This window comes from Cervus elaphus, chromosome 30, assembly GCF_910594005.1.
Source record: "Cervus elaphus chromosome 30, mCerEla1.1, whole genome shotgun sequence".
Lineage (NCBI taxonomy): Eukaryota > Metazoa > Chordata > Mammalia > Artiodactyla > Cervidae > Cervus > Cervus elaphus.
This window is the reverse complement of record NC_057844.1, coordinates 75,346,288-75,368,858: the sequence shown is the minus strand read 5'-3', so window position 1 is coordinate 75,368,858 and position 22,571 is coordinate 75,346,288. Positions and strand designations below refer to the sequence as shown.

General features: G+C 46.8%; 1 protein-coding gene across 4 annotated transcripts in view; it reads left to right on the top strand.

Annotated features, from left to right (window-relative positions):
- The first annotated feature begins 2,799 nt into the window (after nucleotides 1-2,799).
- Nucleotides 2,800-22,571, top strand: part of DOCK9 (dedicator of cytokinesis 9) — a 270,534-nt gene continuing 250,762 nt past the window's right edge. For all 4 annotated transcript variants that reach the window (XM_043892115.1, XM_043892111.1, XM_043892106.1 and 1 more), the window contains exon 1: nucleotides 2,800-3,058. In XM_043892115.1, coding sequence (XP_043748050.1) covers nucleotides 2,930-3,058 — 129 coding nt within the window. In that variant the 5' untranslated portion in view covers nucleotides 2,800-2,929. The remainder of the gene's footprint in view (nucleotides 3,059-22,571) is intronic.

Sequence of the window (22,571 nt, the reverse complement as noted above, 5' to 3'; positions counted from 1 at the left end):
CATCTGCAAAGACCCTGTTTTCAAATAAGGTCACATTCACAGATACTGGAGTCAGGACTTCAATGTCTTGAAAAGTGAAACTGAAAGTCGCTTGGTTGTGTCTGACTCTTTGCGACCCCATGACTATACAGTCCATGGAATTATCTAGGCCAGATCCATGCCCTCCTCCAGGGGATCTTCGCAATCCGGGGATCGAATCCAGGTCTCCTGCATTGCAGGTGGATTCTTTACCAGCTGAACCACAAGGGAAGCCCTATATGTTTTAAGGGGGGGGGGGACCACAATTCAACCCAAAACAGGAAGATTAAATTTCTGCTCAAATTTAAACCTAAGAAATGCCCCATTTGTTAACATCACCAGGAAGAAGAGGCTCTGCTCTGGGTCGCTGCGAAAATCAGCCTTCCTGGACTTAGTTCACATTAGGATGTTTCCTTCTCTGTCAGAACTTGTTCTTGTTTAGACCTTGTCCGCGACTACTGGCAGTATCTTACAGTTCAACCCTTGCTTCCTAAATGAAAATCTGCCAATTCTAGAACATAATGAGTCAGTAAGCAAGCACAGAATGTAGGACTGGTAGAAATGGATACTCTTCACTTTCCAGATACATGCTCTTTTCTGTGTTCATCCATTTCTTAAACAGAACAAAACAAAACAAACAAAAAGTGTTTCTATTTTCTTCATTGAATAAAATCTATTATTAGTATTCTCTGGAAGTAGATGCGATTTAGAGAGCCAAGGCAACTCAGTGGGGGTAAAGGTCTGTGCTATCTGGAAACTTCTTCAGGTGTCAGAAGGTCAAAGGGAAAACTTAACGTTTCTCAGACCAGCTTCTAACAGTTCCGGTAAGAAGTGAACTGACCTACCCCATGCGGCTCAGCGGTACAACCCGGGATGTGCCTGGTGAAACCAGACACCGCAGGCTCTGGCGTGAAGCTGCGCCTTCTGCCCCGGGGTCACCCAGCGTTCCCCTGGAACACGAGCAGCCTGCTTAATATCTAGGCTTTACGCAGCAGAGGAAATACATTAGTGTGTAATTGCTCTTCTTATTTTCACACGCTATTCTTTTGTCTTCCAGCTTGTCAAGCTCACGTGTAGTGCTACATCCCGCGTCTCAAGACACGGGGACAACAATCCGATCCAGCAAAAGCATTTATTGAGTGCCGACTGCATGCCGAAAACTCCAGACTTTATAATGGGCCAGACCTGCCCATTAAGTCCTGAACGGTGGTATTTTGCTTTCTACCCTAGATTGGTAGTTTCCCTACTTTTAAGATTCCGCTTTGGGCCGGTGTTTGGCTTTCGAGCAGGGTGGGAGGCCACTGGCGACCTTCTTTACAGGCTGACGACGGCTAGGAGGCCTCCACGCGCTCAAGCCAGCACCCGCGCGGGAGAGATTCCTCTGAAGGCTGGGTCCACACCGCCACCCCGCGCGCAGGTGAGGAGCTGTCCATCAGGCACGCGATGGGCGTGATCTGCGCAAATCGACCAATCAGAAGAGCCTCTATTAAGCCAAACTCCCGCCTCCAAACCCAAACCAGTGAGCATGCGCCGTGGGCGCTACACAAATTCCTCCCTCCCCTCAAGCCCTCACCTCAGGAGGGTCAGTTAGGGTGCTCCGCGTTTCCTCAGAAATAAGAGAAGAGGTGGGGACCCCCTTAGGAATGGGGAAGCCGAAACAGCGGGTGTAAGGCAGTTCCTCAGAGCCGCGGCTGTCGCTCGCGGCCGCCAGCTCCCGGGGTCACGTTGGGCTCGCAGGCCGGCGCTCCTGGGTTTTCCCGGGCTCGGCGCCCAGCGGTCTGGCCGGGCCGCGGAGCTGGGGGCGGGGGCGGCCGACGGCGCTCGCCGTGTCACTTCAGCCCCTGGGCAGGTTGCGGCCCTCCGTTTACAGAGGAGCGGGGCGAGGCTCAGAAGTTTTGACAGTGACGCAGCAGCTGGTCTCGGCCGGCCAGGGTCTGCGTGACTCATCGCGGACCCCTCCCTTGGGCTCGCTGAGGCGTCCACGCTTCGCGCGACGCCTCTGGGGGCCGAAGGGTTTTGGGAGGCGGAGAAGCACCCCCGCCAAGTGCGTGCGGCCCTCGCTTTCGCCGGCTCCTGGGCCCCGGGGCGCTCCGTCCCGCCGGGGCTGCCGACCGCCCTGCGTTCTCCCGAGGGCGGCTCACAGGCCGCTTTCCTGAAACCTCCGTCTCCCCGTCAGCGGCCCCAGGGGGGCGTGGTGCCACCCTATCCCGACCCCTGCCGGGCCCCGGGATGCTGGGGCTCCGCCAGCCGGGAGCCCGGGGTCCCCGCGTACAGGTGCGGGCCCCCGGGAGGACTTGGCGCCACAGCCCCGGGGTCGCGCGCCTTCCCGGCGGCGTGCACGGCCCCGGCCTGGGGTCTTCGGACGTGCGGCCCCGGGGAGTAATCGAACCGGGGAGGAGGCGCCCCTCCACTCCCCTCCCCTCGGGGTCCCCACCTGCCCCGCCAGGGCTCCGGGACTGCGCGCAGCCCGCCGTCCCGCCGCGTCGGCCCCTCCTCCGCCCGTCCCGCCCCGCCCCGCCCCGCGCCGCGCCGGACACCCCGCCCCGAGGAGGCGGCCCGGCAATCGGCCGCCGAGCGAGGCTGGTGGCATGGGGGAGCCGCTGCCGCCGCCACCGCCGCCACACGCACGGTCTTCCCTAGCGAGCCCGGGCGCCGCTCGGAGCACTAGCGACCCGGACGCCTAGGGACGGGGGGGCGGCTCGGGGCGTGACATCCAGCGGAGGGCGCGGCCCGGGCTGCGCCTCCCGGACGCGCGGCGAGCGGCGGGGCGGTGGGGGCAGCGGGCGGGCGGCTGCGCCGGGAAAGCCGCCGGCGGGCCGGGCCGAGCCGAGCGCCCTGGGCGCACCTGGCGGCGGCGCGGCCCGGCCGGACTGCGGGAGCAGGCGCGGCGGCGGCGGTGGCGGCGGCAAGGATGTCGCAGCCGCCGCTGCTCCCCGCCTCGGCGGAGACTCGGAAGTTCACCCGGGGGCTGAGTAAGCCCGGCACGGCGGCCGAGCTGCGGCAGAGCGTGTCCGAGGTGGTGCGCGGATCGGTGCTCCTGGTGAGTGCGGGAGCGCGGAGGGAGGCGGGAGGGCGGGCGGCCACCCCCTTCGCGCTCCCCTAAGTCGAGCCGGCGGAGGCAGAGCCCCCGACCCTCCTGGGTCTGCAGGATTAAGAGGTGGTGGAGGAGGCGGGTGTCGGACAGGGGAGAAGGGAAGATCCTGGAGGGGGCATCAACTCCACCCTGCGCCCGTGGGTCCTCTCCCCGCTGCTGCCCACCTCCCTCATGGGAAATTTCCTGGGAGGGAAATCGCCATCTCCTTCATTCCAATCCCCTCCCCACCCCCAAGTTTACCAAATGAGAATTTACTCTCTCCTTTCCCCCATCCTTCCCACCCCACCCTTCTCCTCCCTTATTCCGGGGGGTAAGGGGCGGGGGCTTGACACCTGTGGCTCGCTGGGGCGCAGGGGAATGGATGTGGGGGCTTCCTCTTCCAGTCCGACACCCAGGGTGGGATACGGCCTCGCGGACCCCCTTTCGATGGGCTGAGCCCCAGAAGGGCAGGGGTTCCGCATTCTCTCTTCCACTCCCTCCCCCTGGCCGGCATCCTGAGATTTGAGCGCCTCTTACGAAAGGTTAAGAGGCTTGCTAGGAATCGCTGGTGACTTCCGCAAGGGTGCAAATGACAACGATTTGGGGGATTCGTAGCAAGCTGCCCTGGGGATTAATCTGGTCCTAGCAGAAAGTCTTTTGAACATAGGCCTCTGAGTGTGAGGAAGATGAAGTTTTAAATCAACTTTTCCACTGCTCCGGCTGGGTCCTGCTGTATTTGGAAACGCAGTACGCCCTGATCGCCTGGACAGTGCGAGAGAGGAGCGATGTCTGAGCAGCAGCGTGCCTTTGTGGGTAGCTGGACACTTCCAGCAGCTCCTTTCACCGGGAGCTGGCGTTTGTTTTCTTGAAAGGGGCTTGTTTGTGGGTGAGTGACTTGTATTTGTTGGGCCTTGGAAGTGATTCTCAGGGCTTCGTGGGGCTGTGTGTGGGGTATTGTCTCGGTGGAGTGCTGGGTGCCTTAACACAGGGCCTGGCTCATCCTTTTGGTGGCAGATAGATGCCTTTCCTGGCCAGACATAGAATGACATGAGTGATGTTTGTGGAGAATGGAGATGAAGCTTCACTGATTTCCATAGCTAGTTGGCTCAGTTTTATTTTTCTCTCGATGGCTCTGACAGCTCTCTGTAGATTCCATAAACTCCAATCTGTTCAGTAATAAGGGATTTTGTTTTTCTGTTTTTGCTAAAGTTGATCATTTGATGGTAAGGACTAGAGCGGGAATTGATAATGACCAAAACCTGGGATCTCTTCCTGCCTTTTGTTGCTTTGGCCTAAGTAGTATATCCTGCATCTTCCTGACTTTTGCCAACCTGTGTATGTTAAGGATAGAACCCACAAACGTCTGTGGCATCCTGTTCTGTCATGAAAGGAAACTTAGTTCTTTTGACTGGGGGCACAAATAATACCCCACCATTAGAAATTTGAATCCAAAGAAGAATAAATAAAATCATGAGTTCCATAATGTGGACAGACCCGGACTGAAAAGGAGGTACTAATTTAACAAGCCATTAGGTCAAGTACAGCACTGCTCACCACTGATGTGCCACAGTCCTTGAATTCAGCAGCCCTTCCTGCAAGAGGTTGGCCTGCTGATAGTGACCCAGGAGTGTCCATTCCCATGTGTGGAATGTGTCCATTCCTGCTGTGTTCTGTCTCATGACACGTTAACAGTACATCTCTTTTTCCCTGGGCACCCTGAAGTATGAACAGTCAAGACATTTGGCTGATGTCTCAACCCTTAGCGATGTCCGCCTGCAACCGCTTGTCTGATGAAACAAACCCAAAATATGGGAAAGTCAAGTGGGCCGCCTTGGGCCTTTGAAAGGCTCCCAGGCTAAAAGGGAAACGTGTTGCAGTGGTTCTGCATTGCAGATGGAGAGAATTTGGAATAACTTTCAGATACTAAAAATTACCCATCACCCTCACCCCTCTCACCTCTTGCCAGGTACTCTGCCACCACCTGCTGCTTCTTGCTGCTTCCGTGTCAGTCAGGAAGCCACAGAAGATGCACCTGTCTCGGCTTTGTTCTAGGAAGGTCTAAGAAGGTACCCAGATCCTTGCAGGAGGGAGAGCAGCAACCAGGCCAGGGTTTGGAATCCCAGGGTCCACCGATCCAGCTTGGGTGGAAGTGGTACTCTGCTTTATCTGACAGCCTGAGTCAGTGCTAATAGCATAGTAAACACACAATAAATGTTTCTTACCTAGCAATTCTGTAGATGGACTGAAAGAAAACTAGACAGGGTATGGACTTAAGTAGCTCTTCTCATGCTTCTAGTACTGATGAATGGCTGTTAGTGACATCAGAAACAACAGAATTAAATAATTCAGTGGGTGATAAACGCTGCCATTAAAAAGTAAGGTGTACTCATAGATTTTTTTTGTTGTTGATAGGGTCAGGTTTGTGGGCCTTTAAAGATGATATTAATTTGTAAATCTTGAAAAAAACATGCAAAAAAGTGGAGAGAATATCATAATGAACCTTCATAATCCATCAGCCAGATTCAATAATTATCAAGATTTTGCTAAACTTGCTTTAACTGTCTCCCTTTCCCCCCTCCATTTTTTGTGTGATTGTGAGTTCTATGGTGCCCGTCATTCATCCATATAATACCCAGTTGTTGTTTAGGTGCTAAGTTGTATTATTAAAAATAGGTATATTTTCCCACATAACTATAATGCCATTATGTCAAAGTTAGCAATAATCTTGAAATACTCTTCAGACTTCCCAGTTTGCTTCAGAAACATCTTTGAATGGTGGTAGTTTGTTCTCCTCAGGATCCTAAAAGTTTTGCTGGCCGTTTCAAATGTGGTTGGTTCTTTCCTGAGCTTTAGAGTTAGTAATGACAGAGTGAACCCTCCCGGGAGTCGGGAGTCCTGGGTTTTAATCTGAGAGGTTTAGTAGTGCAGAGCGTGGGCTCTGAAGTCAGAGCACCTGGGCTGTAATTCCAGCTCTACCCGGTACCACCTGTGCAGTCTTAGGCCCAGCGTTCAGCCTTGGTGAGCTTCTTCACCGGTAGTGCAGCAGAGATAGTATTTGTACTTAGCTTCCTTGGTTGTTGAGAGGATTTAGTGCGCAATGGAGGTAAAGCTCTTACACGGAGCCTGGTCAGTATCCTACCAGTACTTAAGTCACCCTGGGTTGGTCCCTTAATCTCTCTGCACCTCAGGGCTCCTGTTCTTGTAAATAAGGAGCTGTTCTGGATGGCTCTAGAGTCCCCTTCCCTACCAATAGGCTTCGATTCCAAGATGCTTTTGTAGGAGTTGTTGTCGTTGTTCAGTCACTAAGTTGTGTCCGACTCTTTTATAAGAGCAGTAGAAGTACTACTGCTCGTAATGTTCCTAACTGTAGACGATGTCATTTATGATTGCAGGTAGTGAAAGAAGAATCCTCACAATTCCAGAATTAGCTTTCCGTGATTGAGAACTGTCAGGAGGGCAGCACGTTCAGATCATAGGCAAGCTCAGGAGAAAAACTAGAAATAATTCCCTGAGCAGTGTTGAGTTGTGATTGGATCTTTCAGATGTATTAAAGATAGCATCATAATGGCCTAGATCTAAGGAAGTATACCACCCAGGGCCTAAAAATATCCTTTCTCTGAAAGATCTGTGTGAATATTGGGACGGGGCCCTTCGCGTGGGTTTGGCAGCTCCACGTGCTTGGGTATAGTTGCCCAAGTCACCTGGCCTCCTTGCCGATCTTATCTCAGCGTGTCCAGCTTGAGGCTCTCCTTTGACATCAAGTCCCTGCTGGTGACACCATTCCACAGGCATCCGAGAGCCCTGCAGTGTGAGATGAAGTAAAACCAAGTCAGGCAGGCACCAAAGTTCCCTTTGTGTAACTGGAGGGGGATGGACAAGCCTGATAGTCTTCAGAGTGCCGCCCTGGGGCCTTTCTCACCCTCCCAGGTCCAGTATGATCTGAGGTAACCTGAGACCTGGGGGGGTGGTGGTCTTTGAAATCCCCAGATAACATAAAACCTCATTTTGGCTGTAATTTTAAATCAGATAGGATAGTAAATCGGTAACTGGACTGGCCTGGGCTTCACCTCACCTTCTTTCTCCACCCTTTGGTGGAGTCCCAACAACAGAAATGTCCCAGCATACAGGAAGCAGGGCGAAGGCCTATCTCCAACTAGATAATCAACAACAGGTTGTGTGTTTCTTTGGTTTCTGCTCCATTTGAATATTGGGAGACAGGAGGGCATTCGTAATGCCTTGAGTTTGAAAAGGGAGGAGTGGAATTGTGAAACCTTTGTCCACGTTTGTCAAGGGCCTGGTCTGTGCTAGGACTTTTTGCTGGGTACTGAGGATCTGCTGTTGTTTAGAGCAGGCTCTTGCCCTGAAGGGTTTATGATTTAAACTCTCAACAGGTGGACAGGGCAGTCTTCAACACAAAGATAGCAGTAGGAAGAAACACATCGAACACATGTGAAGGAACACATACTAAGAAGGAACAGAGAAAGATGAAGTAACAGAGAATTGATACACTCGGGAAAGGGTTTGTGAAGAACTGAATGGGACCTGGGAGATGCTGAGGCAAGGGAGACTTTTCTTCCAGAAAGGAATGAGAGCCAGAGACCGAGCACATACTTGGAAGGCCTGGCTAGGCCAGGAAGGAGCAGAGCAGCTTGGGCAGGGAAGGGTAAGGTTTAGGAGGAAGGGAGAGAAGTTTTGAGAAATACAGTTGCTCATTTGGAGGACAGTTTCAATGACTGGCTGAGAACGATCATAAAATAGATGTTTTTTCTTCTTGAAACCTCTTTTAGGAAAGAGGTTCAAACCAGCCCCTGAACATACTCTTCTTAGAAATCTTCCCTTCTGCGTAATCTTGGGGTAAATAATATGACAGTTTTGTGTCACTCAGTCCTAAAGACCCAAAGTGAAGTCTTTGGCATGAACAAAAATGGGCCTCTGTGTGTGTCAACTTTCAGGGTACATGTGAGCAGTAAGTCAAACATGGTAGGTACACCACTGAGTAAATGATGTTACAAAAAAGTATTAACCCCACCTTATATCACATACTGAAATAAGTGATAACTACATGTAAGAGACACATGTAGAAGTCAAAGAAACAGCCTAAAACATGGGTGAATAATCATGCAAGGGTGGAGAGGGACTTTAAAGAATGAAAGTAAAGGGCAAAACCAGTTTGTCCTGGGCTTGGGAGGTGAACCCAGGGCCTTGCTGTTGATGAGCTGAGGACTTTGATCAGGTTTTTTCACCTAAGCCTCAGTTTACTCATCTGAGAATTGGGATTGTTAAGTATTATTATCTCAGGGAGTTCTTAAAGATTAAAAGATTTAATGTATGTAAAGATACTTAATAGTAGGTGCTTAACAAAGATAAGCTCATATTGTAATAAAAGATTGCTCATCTTGACTAAATGTATCTGGAGCCAGCACTTACTGTGTCCTAGGATATGTGTCAGGGCTTTACACATGGGAGGTCAAGTCATTTCAAGGTCAGAGGCTGTAAGTGGGGGAATCTGTCTTGAACCTGGGGACTGTGGCTTCAGACCATGTGTCCCTACTTACCACCCTGCCTCCTGCCTCCTCATGCAAACACTCAAACCTGCATTCTCTGTGTCACAAGCACCATCAATTTAAAAGCCAGTAATAAGTTTAGAAACAGTATTTGTCTTCTTCTGTATATCTATATCTCAGTCATAGTGTTAAGTTTTAAAAAAATAATGAGAGCTCTTAGGAGTCAATTAAAAAAAGAAAAATATGCCAGAAGAAAAATAGGAAAGGACATTCATAGGTAGTTGCTCAAAGAAAGGAATACAGCTAGCCAATAAAGAACAGGAAAAAAGAAAATTCAGCCTTGCTAATGATTACAGAAACATTAATTAATACAGGATGCTATCTTTGCCCGAAAAATTTGCAAAGATAGAGAAGGTTTTGCAAGGGTGGGGCGAGCTGGGCACTTTTGTTTGCAGGGTCACCTCATCTCACAGTTCCACTCACATGGCATTTTATGAGAATTGTGTCTCCTGGGTTTTATAACATGATGAATGGTATGACTACTTGATCTGGGCTGTATGTATCAAGGACTTTAACATGCTCCCATTCTTTGGCTCAGTACTTAAACAGCTGTAGGAACTCCCCCTGAGGACTGAACTGAAATGTACATAAATGACAGTGTCTGAAGTCACAGTGCTGAGGTTTCAGGGCAAAAGATGTAAACCGCCGGCCCACTGCAGACTCTAAAGGTCTTAACGGTAGTCTAAATGAATTGTGGGCTTGGGTTGCTTATGATGCCATGAAGTTTAGTTTTAGAAGAATAATGACTTGAGAAAATTCTTCCCTGATCATGTCGGGAGGCAGCGAGGCCTGTGGTCAAGTTCGGGGGCTTGGGTTCTGTTACCGCTTTAATACTAGCCACGGGGTGACCTCGGGTTGTGGCCCCGCAGCCTGGTTCTGCCCTTAGTGTGGGGCAGGGTCTCAGTCCTCACCCCTTCAGCTTGTCACCTGCACCGTTTGGTACCACTCAGCACCCCTCCCTCCCCTCCTGTGGTTCTCCTCCAGCTCCTCCGTCCCTTCGCTCCTCACCACCCTTCCTAAAGAGTCCCTTGTCTTTGGCTCATAACATTTTATCGCTTCCCTTGACTCTGCAAGGAGCTAGATTCCTTCATTGCAGTTTGCAAATCTGTATCTCAGTTTTGATTTTTTCTTCCCCCTCAGCTCAGAACTGCTTTTCTGCTAACTTGCCTGACATACGTACCCAGCTGTCCTACCAATCCCTTATATTCAGCATCTGTGAAATATAAATTGTCACTTTTCGTCCCAAACCAGCCGTCTTTCTTGCATACTTGTTTTCTTTAGTGAGAGGCATCTTCGCATGGTCACCAACTCTGAAATCTCTGATTCCTCTTTTGTCTCTTATGTTCACCTCCTTTTGCCTTCCTCATCCTGTCGTCACGGCATTCATCACGTTTTATTTCTGCATCAGTCAGAATGGGCTAACAACTCCTCCGTCTCAGCGATCTGGAACAGAAAGGCTTGTTTCTCCCTCACGTGGCCCTTCCACTGTGGGTGGCTGAGGACCACATTGTTCACATTCTGGGATCTGGGTTGATGAGATGGCCCCTGCCTTGAAAGAGATGGGTTTTTTTGTGCCAGGAAAGCATGTGGGGTCTCCCTCACAGGTTCTTGGGTTTCCACCCATCCCTTTTGCTTATGTTCTATTCGCTAAAGCAAGTCTCTTGGCCACACTCCCAACTGCAGGGGGCAGGGAAGTCCAGTGCTGCCTGTAGGCCTTTGGAGAGCGGAAATCTGTGGTGACCTATGCTCCAGGCTGCTGTGACCTGCCACCCCGTTCTCCAGCTCCTGCCTCCACTCTGGTCTTCACAGGATAGCATCCTTCCTCTCTGGTCTCTGCTTCCACTCTTGCTCCATCCCTAGGACTTCAGTTCTGAATCCTTAATGCACCAGTTGGAATAGGAAATGGCAACCCACTCCACTATTCTTACCTGGAAAATTCCACGGATAGAGGAGCCTGGTGGGCTACAGTCCATGGGTCACAAAGTGTGGGACGTGACTGAGCAGGCTGCACACCACACCGGTACCCGCATTGCCTCCCACTGCCCTTGGAGTGGAAGCCCCTTCCCTCGACTGTAAGGCACTGTCCTTACCAGGCACCACCCGTGCATCGCTCACCAGCCTGCCTCTTCCATCTTCTGGATGCCAGGCTCTCTAGTACCGCACGGCCTCGGCAGGAGCTCTGGCCCCCGCCTCAGATAGTAATCACCACCCTGCCTCCCTCCTCACTGCCAGGCCACCTGCCTGGGTCTTTGGAACTGTGCTTGCAGGTCCTTGCCTCTCAGAGGCCTTGCCTGTCCACCCAGACTCTTCTTTTCCTTTGTACTCCTTAACATAATTTATCTATTGATGTTTGTATACGATTGTGTCACCTCTGTTTCCCTCCCTGGCCTGTTGGTTCACCATGGTTTCCCCAGTACCTGGCACTTAGCAGGGGCTCAATAGACATATATTTTAAAAATTTTTATTGAAATGCAGTTTATTTACAATGTTGTATTAGTTTCAGGTACACAGCAAAGTAATTCGTTGTGTGTGTGTGTGTGTGTGTACCCTTGTGGCATCACGAGCCCAACAGACATGAATTTGAGCAAACTCTGAGAAATAGTGAAGGACAGGGAAGCCTGGAGCACAGCAAAGTAATTCTGTGTGTGTGTGTGTGTGTGTGTGTGTGTGTGTGTGTGTGTGTGTGTGTGTGTGTGTGTGTGTGTGTGTGTGTGTGTGTGTGTGTGTGTGTGTGTGTGTGTGTGTGTGTGTGTGTGTGTGTGTGTGTGTGTGTGTGTGCGTGCGTGTGTGTGTGCGTGCGTGCCCTTTTGGCATCACGAGCCCAACAGACATGAGTTTGAGCAAACTCCGAGAAATAGTGAAGGACAGGGAAGCCTGGAGTGCTGCAATCCATAGGGTCGCAGAGTCGGATATGATTGAGCGACTAAACAGCAACAACTATATATTTTGATGAATGAAAGATTCCTGAAGTCTCTACATCTGACATGTTTTGTTTTTAAATCTTTTTTTGATTCCCCATTGCCCCTAATTTGTCTCCCCTGCAACCTATTTCTATTTATTTCATTCCAGCCTATCTCCCTCTGCCAGATTAATTTTCCTAATGCACAGGATGCGTTGTATCATTAGTTTCTCATTGCCGCCTGATAGATTTGATAATGTTCATTTAAGTAAGAATGCATCGTTTTGGAGCTAGCCCTTTGTCTGCTTTAGTTTAGGAAAAAGCGGTTGGCAGTATACCTGTATGACCTTTGCATACAGTATACCTGTATGACCTTTGAGAGCGGCTACACATTTTAATTTAACCGAAGTTCATGATGGACAGGGAAGCCTGGTGTGCTGCAATCCATGGGGTTGCAAAGAGTCAGACACGATTGAGGGACTGAACTGAATGAATCGAACACATTTTAATACAAGTAAGGTTAATTTCCTTTTTTAGGGCAGTTTGTTTTCACCAACTCTGTTGAACTCCAGTGTGTAAAACAACACAGTGATCTGATTCTTATGTTAGGTATTTGGTAACTCATTTATCTGAGAACAAAACAAAAACACAAAGAATAAAAATCTGGAAGTGTTTCTCTATCACTAGAATCATCAGTTCTGCAAATCATCAAGAGTACTTAGATGAGGAAGTTTTCTGTGTTTCGTTTACATCTCTGTCACTTTTCTTGAATGGACTCCTTTAACTCTTATCAGCAAGTTGAAGGCAAGGAGACTTATAGTCTGATCAGGACTCTGTAATGCTAAATGGTTTGTTGGAATCTCCCTGTCCTCCGTTTCTTTGAAGTTGGCAGGAATAAATCCAGTTAAGATAGTGCTTGGGTATGTCTGCTTAGGGAGGCGGTTGGGTCAGTGCATGTGTTGGAGACATGCCCACTTAATTTATTACAGATTAACATTTGTTGAATGTTAATCTGAAAGTGAATCTGAAAGCAAATGTCAGTGAACTGCCTATGGTCTCCATTGGCCATGAGTTTATTCTCAAACTCTTATGTATTTACAGATTCACATACTGTTTTCATAGAGAAAATATACATTCTGTCATATAGATTAAGGAAAGTTGTTTACCATGAAAAGTTAAAAAATTATAAACAGTGTATATAGGTTGTTCACTTTTTAAAATATATATAAACACTATTTTGTTGATGAAAAAGTTTTATGGTATGTGCTAAGTCACTTCAGTTGTGTTCAACTCTTTGCGACCGCATGGACTGTAGTCCATCAGGCTCCTCTGTTCATGGGATTTTCCAGGGAAGAATACTGGAGTGAGTTGCCATTTCCTTCTCCAGGAAGTGAAAGTTGCTCTGTCATGTCCAACTCTTGGCGAGCCCATGGGATTTTCCAGGCCAGAATACTGGAGTGGATAACTGTTCCCTTCTCCAGGGGATCTTCTCAACCTAGGGATTGAACCCAGGTCTCCCACATTGCAGGTGGATTCTTTACCAGCTGAGCCACCGGGGAAGCCCAAGAATGCTGGCGTGGGTAGCTTATCCCTTCTCCAGTGAATCTACCTGGCCCAGGAGTCGAACTGGAGTCTCCTTCATTGCAGGCAGATTCTTTACTAGCTGAACAGCCAGGAAATACTGGAGTGGGTTGCCATTTCCTTCTCCAGGATATCTTACCGAACCAGGGAATGAACCCAGGTTTCCTGCGTTGGCAGGCAGATTCTTTACTCTCTGAGCCACCAGGGAAGCCCATCAGGAAGGAGGACAGAGAGAAAGAAACAAAAAGCAAAAATGATAAGATTAATCTAAAAAATTAAACTATGCTCTTGTTTCAGGAATAAGTTCAATATCAGAAGTTTAGTCTCTGAATTCTGGAACATAGAAAATACCCTGCTATACCCAAGTTCTGTTAATAGGGGAATAATTCTGTGAGAAGTGGTGGTAGGATATATTGGATAAGAACCTGGGCTCAGGAGATCCTAAACCCAGCTCTTCAGAGAAAGCTCTGCTTTTTCAATCTCTCGACCCCAGGAATGGATATCATAATAACACTTTCTTGTAAATGTTTGTAGTGATTAAGTGAGAAGATGCATAAAAAGCAGTTAGAATAGGGTTTGGTGCACAGTAAATACCCAATAGTACAAGCTTTTGTGATTTATGAGGGCATCCTAAAGGAATATCATATAACTCTTAATAGAGCTCCTCCAGGAGAATTTATAATGGGAAAATTATAATGTTGGGTGAAAAAGAAATAGTACGTGGAAACATTGATAGATATGTCACAGTTGTGAAAGAAATAACCTGTGGGTAAGAAAAATTTTGAAAGAAAATGCATGAAAAGGGAATATGATTTGTTTTTTATATATTCTAATGTTTCTTAATTGTCTAGCTTTCATAAGTGAATAGATAGCAATCTATCAAGAAAAAAGTAATGAATATAGAAGGGAAATTTTGGTGCTTCATTTGGGACACTCAAATTAGTACTCAGAAAATTGTACCTCTTAATGTTTATGTACACTTGCACCTTAATGTAAAATGTGTTCCAGGAGTAAGGTACACGCGTGCATCTTGGTAGCAGAAATATTGTCAACCAGTTAAGAGTTCTGTTTTGAATGCTCAAGGAGGAAGGAGACCCAGGTTAAATAATTAAATCTTGTGTTTGGCAGTTTATAAAATCCTTTCCAAAGAACATCTTGCTTGAGCCTCTGGGAAATCTAGTCAGACAGACAGGGATAGTGAGGGTTTTTTTTTTGTTTGTTTGTTTGTTTTGGTTTGTTTTTTTAAATTTCTGTTTTGTTGAGGAAATTGCAGACCAGAGAAATCAAGTGACTCACTTAAGGTCACCTGGCTGATAGCTGACATTTTTTCTTGATAAGATGGCAGGGACTGTCGGAAGATATCATTTTAAAATTTGAGTTTCTCAGAAACTTAAATGGTTAACTCGAATTATTACGAGCCTTTCTGGAAAGTACCATGAATTCTCTGGGTTGGTAGACATCATACTGTTTTGGAGGTAAAAGGTAGTTTAGAGGTTGTCTGTTCCAGCTTGCTAGTTTTACGGATGAGGAAGATAAGGTGTGCTGTGGTTAATTGATTTGTCTGTGGTCATACAGTCTGTATTACAGACAGGAGTGAGATCCAGTTTATGGCTCTTGATCCAACATATTTTCCGCTGATCACAGGAAATAATTGAATTTACCTTGTTTGCTCTTGCATTTCATCAAATATCTTTACAGACCGTGGTAATCAGATAATATCAGACTATGAAACATGTATTTGTACCATGGATCTCTTTCCCGTTTATATATTTCATTAGTTCTAGGCCAGTTTATGGGTGATTGACATTCACTTTTCTGTAAGCCAAGAAATACATTCTTCATTTCGGTTTAAGGAATATTAGGACAGTGAGAAAGAAATAAAAAAAACCAGAATGACAAGATTAATCTATAAAAGATCTCAATAGAAACTTATTGATGAAGGAAGAATTAATTTAGTAGTCAAATAGTATTTTTTAAGGGATATAAGATCATAGTTTTATGTGTACTTTGGTTAAAATAATTATGTAGCTTGAGGGAAAAAACCCTTCCTGGACCTTAGTAACCTAAAGTTCTTTAATGTAGAATAATAAACTCTGTTAATCTAGGTCATTTTACCTTTCAGGCTGCTTTCCCTTGGCTAAAATAAATATTCAGCTATAAATGGCAGTTTGTTCAAGTTATATCATTACAGAAAGAGTTGCGTTTGTAATACTGTTTAGATAATTTATTTAATCTGTCATTCTAACATATTGCTGTTTTCTTAGGTAGAAAGCAGAGTTCCTATGGTGATAGCAGAGGTGCCATAATATTTATAGTATATTACATTCATTTATAAACCATTACACTAGCTAGAATTTACAGGATATTTAATCTCTGAGGTTAACTTTTTTTCCTCTCCAGTCTTTTAATATGGTTTAAAATGTTCTTTATTCTTGGAAGAAAACCTTCTGAGAGAATGTTGGTTAGAACAGAAATAACTATTTTATGATTTTTTTTCTTTTTTTAGTGGACGAATGTGTGTACTGATTTCTTTGGAGGTGATTTTGTGAAAAACCAATTGATATATCAAATTTTAATTTATCAGAAACCTATTAATGTACCAAATTTGTTGTTGTTCCGTCCCTCAGTCCTGTCCGCCTCTTTGTGACGCCATGGTCTGCAGCATGCCAGGCTCCTCTGTCCTCCACTGTCTCCTCATAGCTTCGTTGAGTCACGCAGGCCCCTTCACCACAGCCAGGCTGTGATCCACGCAGGGGACTTAAAACTTGAAGCCACTTAAACCCAAGATGGGCTGAGATTCCTGACACATTGTGTTTCTCCAGTTACTGTATCAGGTGTACCTGCTGGATACTGTCTAGGTAGGGTGGTGGGGATGGGCTCCTTTGGTAGATATTGGGGAGAGGGGTCCATCTGAGGAAAGGGGTTTCAGAATAGCTTCCAGAATCTGAGAGAATCACAGATGTCCTCTCCCATAGCTTCATTTGTTGGAAATGACCAGGAAGAGTCCTGACTTCTTTGCTTACCACTTAGTGTCTTGGTGTCTTAAAGCAAGCCCCAACCACCCTACCCCACATGCTCCCAGCATGTCGCAGTGAGCCCCACGCTTCCTGTCAGGAGACCTGGGTTTCCCCTATGATGCCTGCCCATTCATGGTCTTGACCCAGGGTCACCTGTGCAACATGGGGGGACACTGACCAGCCTGCAGTGGATTTAAGCTCCTTCTTTCCGACCAGATTCCTTGCTCTGGAGCCTGGCCTGGTGCCGCCCTAGAGCTCATTTCCACCAAAGGTGACCTTTGGGTGAGGCGGGGCAGAGGCCAGACAGAGCCCAGTCTCCTCTGCTCCAGGCTTCCTCATGATCTTCTCTGTTATCAGGCCAGGGTGTCTTGCCCTGGAGCCTCCTGAGATTCAGCTCCTCTTGTTTATCCTTTAGTTGGGATCTTAGCAGATCTGGAGGCATTTTTTTCTATCTGGGTACTTCACAATGACATTAGCAGACAAAAATGGCCTGTTGTTAATACCATTTTTTAAGCTCTTGTGCTGTAATGTTCACTAGATCCCCAGTTGTCACTGGTCGTCAAAGTACTCAACAGACTCTGAAGGATAAACATTTAGTTAAGACACAGGCCTTGTCCTCAGAGAGTGTGCAGTCTAGAAGGAAAAGGAGCGCAGACAGGACCCAGGGAGCTCTTGGGTTGGTGTTCTGCTTCGACAATCTTCTGCCTCTTGGCTGTTTTGCACCCTGGAAGGAAGAGGGACAGTTGTGATCAGAGCAAGTCAAGTTCCTAGAAATGTGCTGAGAGTGAAGGTGGCTTTTGGGGGATCAGAAGCGTACTGGGACCTCAACTATTACACTGCTTTCCTGAGACCCAGGAAACATGAAGCTTGACCTGCATGTTCATTGTAGGAGTAGTGACAGAATGTTTGTCTCCTGAAGGTATTAAACAGAGGAAATGCATCTCAATGATAAGAGTGCAGTGGGAATTGTGGGTGAGGCTTAAAGGCACCGACCAGGCGGGCCAGAGAGGGAGGGAAGGCGTTTTATTTTTATGATAATGTTGCTATTGACATCCTAAAGGAGCCTAAATTAAGATCTTTAGCTGTGCACAAGTAATTTGCCAACTAGGAAGAACAGATTGGGCATTTAAGAGATTTATTTCTTATGGCATCTAAAATATGTTCTGAGTTGCAAAGACCCTCAGATATGCAAGGATTTGGATCTGGATCCTTATTTAGTCCTTAAGTCATATGAAACTTATGTTAAATAATATAGTATCATATTAACATATTAAACTTATGTTAAATAATATGGTAGTGTGTTATCATAGCTATTTATATTGCTATCGTTGAGGCTGTAAGAACTGTAAAACCTCAACTTTCTTCAGAAGTGAAAACGAAACCAATTTTCGTGGGGCTCCAGATTAAAAATAATCTGAATTGATTGTGAGAACTGTGCATGAAAAGGAAATTCAGTTTTTTATGCAAAATTGTCAGTGAGTTTAAGCTCTGTGGAACACAGATTTGCATGGTGCTTATTGCCTGGGTTTTCAGTGATTGTAAAAGATAGTGACTACTTCGCATGGGGGCTGTTGGAGGCAAGGTGACATCCTGCTGATTGCAGTTAGGCTAATACTGATACGCGACAATACTGATACTGATATGTAATATTAGGCATAACTGATATGTGACAAGCACCACTTGTCAAGTGCGGAGGAATAGCTTTATTCATAAAATACTAAAACTGGTTCTTATGTAAAGGTGCATTACTTGGTTTAGGCTAGATTCTTATTTAGTTTCATTGAATGATTTTGATTTTTGCTCCCTGCTTTAAGACTGTGTATGGATTATGTTAGTAAGGCCCTGGGAAAAGAAATGAACAAGTGCTTGACTGACAAATAAATTTACATATTATAGGTGCTTCCATATCTTTGTTTCAACGTATCTGAATAGATTTTAATTTTTTAATTGTACTATAGTTACGTTCAATAGTATATGTTATAGCTGTACAGTATGTATGTGAAGTGAAAGTCGCTCCTTTGTGTCTGACTCTTTGTGACCCTGTGGACTATGCAGTCCATGGAATTCTCCAGGCCAGAATACTGGAGTGGGTAGCTATTCCCTTTTCCAGGGGATCTTCCCAACCCAGGGATTGAACCCAGGTCTCCCGCATTGCAGGTAGATTCTTTACCAGCTGAGTCACCAGGGAACAGTGATTCACAATTTTTAAAGGTTATATTCCACTTACAGTTGTTATAAAATACTCACTGCATTCCCCGTGTTGTACAGGAATGCTGCTGCTGCTAAGTCGCTTCAGTTGTGTCCGACTCTGTGCGACCCCATAGACGGCAGCCTACCAGGCTCCCCCGTCCCTGGGACTCTCCAGGCAAGAACACTGGAGTCGGTTGCCATTTCCTTCTCCAATGCATGAAAGTGAAAAGTGAAAGTGAAGTCACTCAGTTGTGTCTGACTCTTAGTGACCCCATGGGCTGCAGCCTACCAGGCTCCTCTGTCCATGGGATTTTCTAGGCAAGAGTACTGCAGTGGGGTGCCATTGCCTTCTCCATGTACAGGAATAGATAGATTTTTAATTTTACACATTCACAGAGTTAATTGGACACATCTGTTGGGCTCCTGCCTGTGCCAAGGACTGTGCATCGGGGGGAGCCAGGATGAGTAAGACATCCTTTCCTACCTTGCTGACTAATAGGGGAGAGAAGATGGCCAAATAAGCTTTATACACATTTAAATTGAAGATGAGCTTCCCAGGTAGCTCAGCGGTAAAGAATCCACCTGCCAATGCAGGAGATGTGGGATTGATCCCTGGGTCAGGAAAATCCCCTGGAGAAGGAAATGACAACTCAATCCAGTGCTCTTTGCCTGGGAAATCCCATGGACAGAGGACCCTGGCGGGCTGCAGTCCATTGGATTGCAAAAGAGTCGACCACAATTCAGCAACTAAATAAGAACAACAAATCGAAGATAGGAAAATTAAGGCGGTTACTCAGCAAAGAGAGTACCTACCTCTAGGGGAGGGAATCATAAAGAGCTTAATGAAGGTGGTGGCAATTTGAGCTGGAAGTTGCTTTGAGAGATGACAGCTATTCTGGGTAGAGGGACCCTTAGATGAAGGTCCCAAGGGAGGAAGTCTGCTGAACGTGGTCCTTGAGTCTGGTGCAGTGTTGGGAGAGTTCGGAGCAGGCAGATCCTGGTGACCCAAGGAGGGCTGAATGTGAACTTTTTTCTTTGTTAGGGTTATCGTGCTGGAAGGCACCTGGATCAGAGCTTTGCTAGGGAAATACGGTGACAGTGATGCTGAGCCCAGTGGCTAGGGTGGGGATGGAGGCAGAGAATTGGGGGTTTAGATGTTACTTATGGTGCTTTGCCATAATTAGGCAAGAGGTAAAGAGGTCATGTGTAAGAAGAATTTGGGGATAAAGCTGGTAAGTATTTGAGCCTGTTTGGATTTGGTTTCAGTGCAGTTCAGTTGCTCAGTCGTGTCCGACTCTTTGCAACCCCATGGACTGCAGCACGCCAGGCCTCCTTGTCCATCACCAACCACTGGAGTTTGCTCAAACTCGTGTCCCTGGAGTTGGTGGTGCCATCCAACCATCTCGTCCTCTGTCATCCCTTCTCATGCCTTCAATCTTTCCCAGCATCAGGGTCTTTTCTAATGAGTCGGCTCTTCACATTAAGGGGCCAAAGTATTGGAGCTTCAGCTTCAGCATCAGTCCTTCCAATGAATATCAGGACTGATTTCCTTTAGCATGGACTGGTTTGATCTCCTTGCTGTCCAAGGGACTCTCAAGAGTCTTCTCCAGAACCACAGTTCAAAAGCATCAATTCTTCGGTGCTCCGCTTTCCTTATGGTCCAGATCTCACATCTTTGACTATACAGACCTTTGTCAGTAAAGTAATGTCTCTGCTATTTAATATGCTCTCTAGGCTTGTCATAGCTTTTCTTCCAAGGAGCAAGCATCTTTTAATTTCATGGCTGCAGTCACCATCTGCAGCCATGGATTTGGTTATTTATTTAGTAAATATTTACCAATAATCCTTCCACCTTCTGCACAGGGGTGAGCTGGGTGCTCCATGGCTAAGTGAGATTGGGAAGCTGGAGGCATTAAACATAGCCTTGGATTGCAGGTGGGAGACCAGGAAGGAGGTGACACAGAAACCCGGGAACACTCACACCTCTTCCTCAGACTTTGAAGGGAGTGTCCAGTGTCCAGTTTATCTGGTCTCCTGCTTTCAGATAAACAGACAGGTGAGAGTCTCATGTCACACCATCCACCCCCACTGGAGAAGGGGATCAGCAGTGAGCTGCTAGTGGCCTTTCTTTTTTAGAGTGTTGAGGGTAGAGCAGATAGCTTTAAAAACACCCATGTTGTCCTTTTTAAACTGCTTGGTAATTAGCCTGCCCCAACCAGCTGCCTTCTCTACCACTATGTCCTCAAGGCTGATAGTCTGCCTTCATATCAGTTTTCTGGAATGACCTCTTCCCCCCTCCCCTTTTAAGGAAAAATTAAAGCCTTTAAAGATGGTAGGTTCATAAACAATTATTTAGAGAGAAGATAAATAATTGGGTAATTCATTTTGTTATCCATTTTTGGTGCACATTTCTGTAATTTACTTGGTTTAGGCAAGAGAATATAAATGTGACTGCTTTGTACAATGGGGCCCCAGTTCATCTTTGGATGTGAGCTTCTTTAATATTTCTGATACAAGCTAAGTCCCCACATGGATTGATAAATTATAGATGGAAAAGTGTTCTCAGTTTTCCTCCTCTTGGATTTCTCTGCTTCCTTTGACCGTAGATCTCACCTCTTTGAAACCCCATCTTCCTCTGATACTGTCGCTGCTGTTGCTTCAGTTGCTAAGTCGTCTCCGACTCTTCAGGACCCGATGGACTGCAGCACGCCAGGCTTCCCTGTTCTTCCCCGTCTCCTGGAGTTTGTTCAAATGCATGTCCATTGAGTCGGTGATGCCATCCAGCCATCTCATCCTCGGTCGTCCCCTTCTCTTCCTGCCCTCAATCTTTCCCAGCATCAGGGTCTTTTCCAGGTAGTCAGCTCTTCACCTCAGGTGGCCAAAGAATTGACGCTTCAGATATTCAGATATAATATTCAAATGAATATTCAGGACTGATTTCCTTTAGGATTGACTGGTTTGATCTCCTTGCAGTCCAGGGGACTCTCAAGAGTCTTCTCCAACACCACCATTTGAAAGCATCAATTCTTCTGTGCTCAGCCTTTTCTCACATCTGTACATGACTACTGGAATAACCATGACTTTGACTAGACGGACCTTTGTTGGCAAAATGATGTCTCTGCTTTTTAATATGCTGTCTAGGTTTGTCATAGCTTTTCTCCCAAGGGACAAGCGTCTTTTAATTTTGTGGCTGCAGCCGCTGTTTGCAGTGATTTTGGAGACTCTCGTCACTACCTGGCTTTCCTCAGTGTACTGATAGTGGTAGTAGTGAGAAGTATTTGTTCATGTGTATGTTTCTCTCTCACTCTTCCCTATTCTGCTTCCTCCTGTCCCACACCCAGGTAAGGCCCAGCCCTAGGATATGGTAGGACTGTATAATACCCCGCCGCCAGGCCCTTCTACTTTTTTCAATTTAAGTCAATCTTAAAATAAGGAGCTCATGATCTGAACCACAGATCTATACAGCTGACTGTATAGAGTGTCTCCATCTTCAGCTGCCAGGAATATAACCCTGGTATTCATTGGAAGGACTGATGCTGAAGTTGAAGCTCCAACTTTGGCCAAGGTGGCTTTGGCCACCTGATGTGCAGAGCCGACTCATTGGAAAAGACCCTGATGTTGAGAAAGATTGAGGGCAGAAGAAGAAGGGGATGACAGAGAATGAGATGGTTGGATGGCATCACCGACTCGATGGACATGAGTTTGGGCACACTCTGGGAGATGGTGAAGGACGGGGAAGTCTGGTGTGCTGCAGTCCATGGGGCTGCAAAGAGTCGGACACGACTTAGTGACTGAACAACCAGCGCCTTCTAGGCTGGGACTGCTGGGCCATCACTTGTGGTGTGACTTTGGGCTCACCCGGTATGAATAGGTTGTCTTGTCTTTCTGTGTGCCCTGAGATTGCTTTTCTTCTTTTACTTGTCCTCGTTCTTTCCTGCCTGGACTCTATCTAGACATTCTGTACAAACCTTAATGATGAGTTTTCTCTTTTGTTTCCCGAATGCTTCTTTACAATTCTTCTAACATTAAAAAGGATTCCTTCTGTTGATGGTTTGCCTGGACCCCTTGTCTTCTAAACCATGTACCTTTTTGTAGACCTTTTCCTGATTCTGTCACTTGTCTGCCAACGGTCGGCTTTTCTTTCTGTGGAAGGTGAGGGTGTGATGGATGCACAGCAGATAGATATTAACACCAGCAGAGCAGATTCTGGCTTCCTGGGCTGGCAGCTT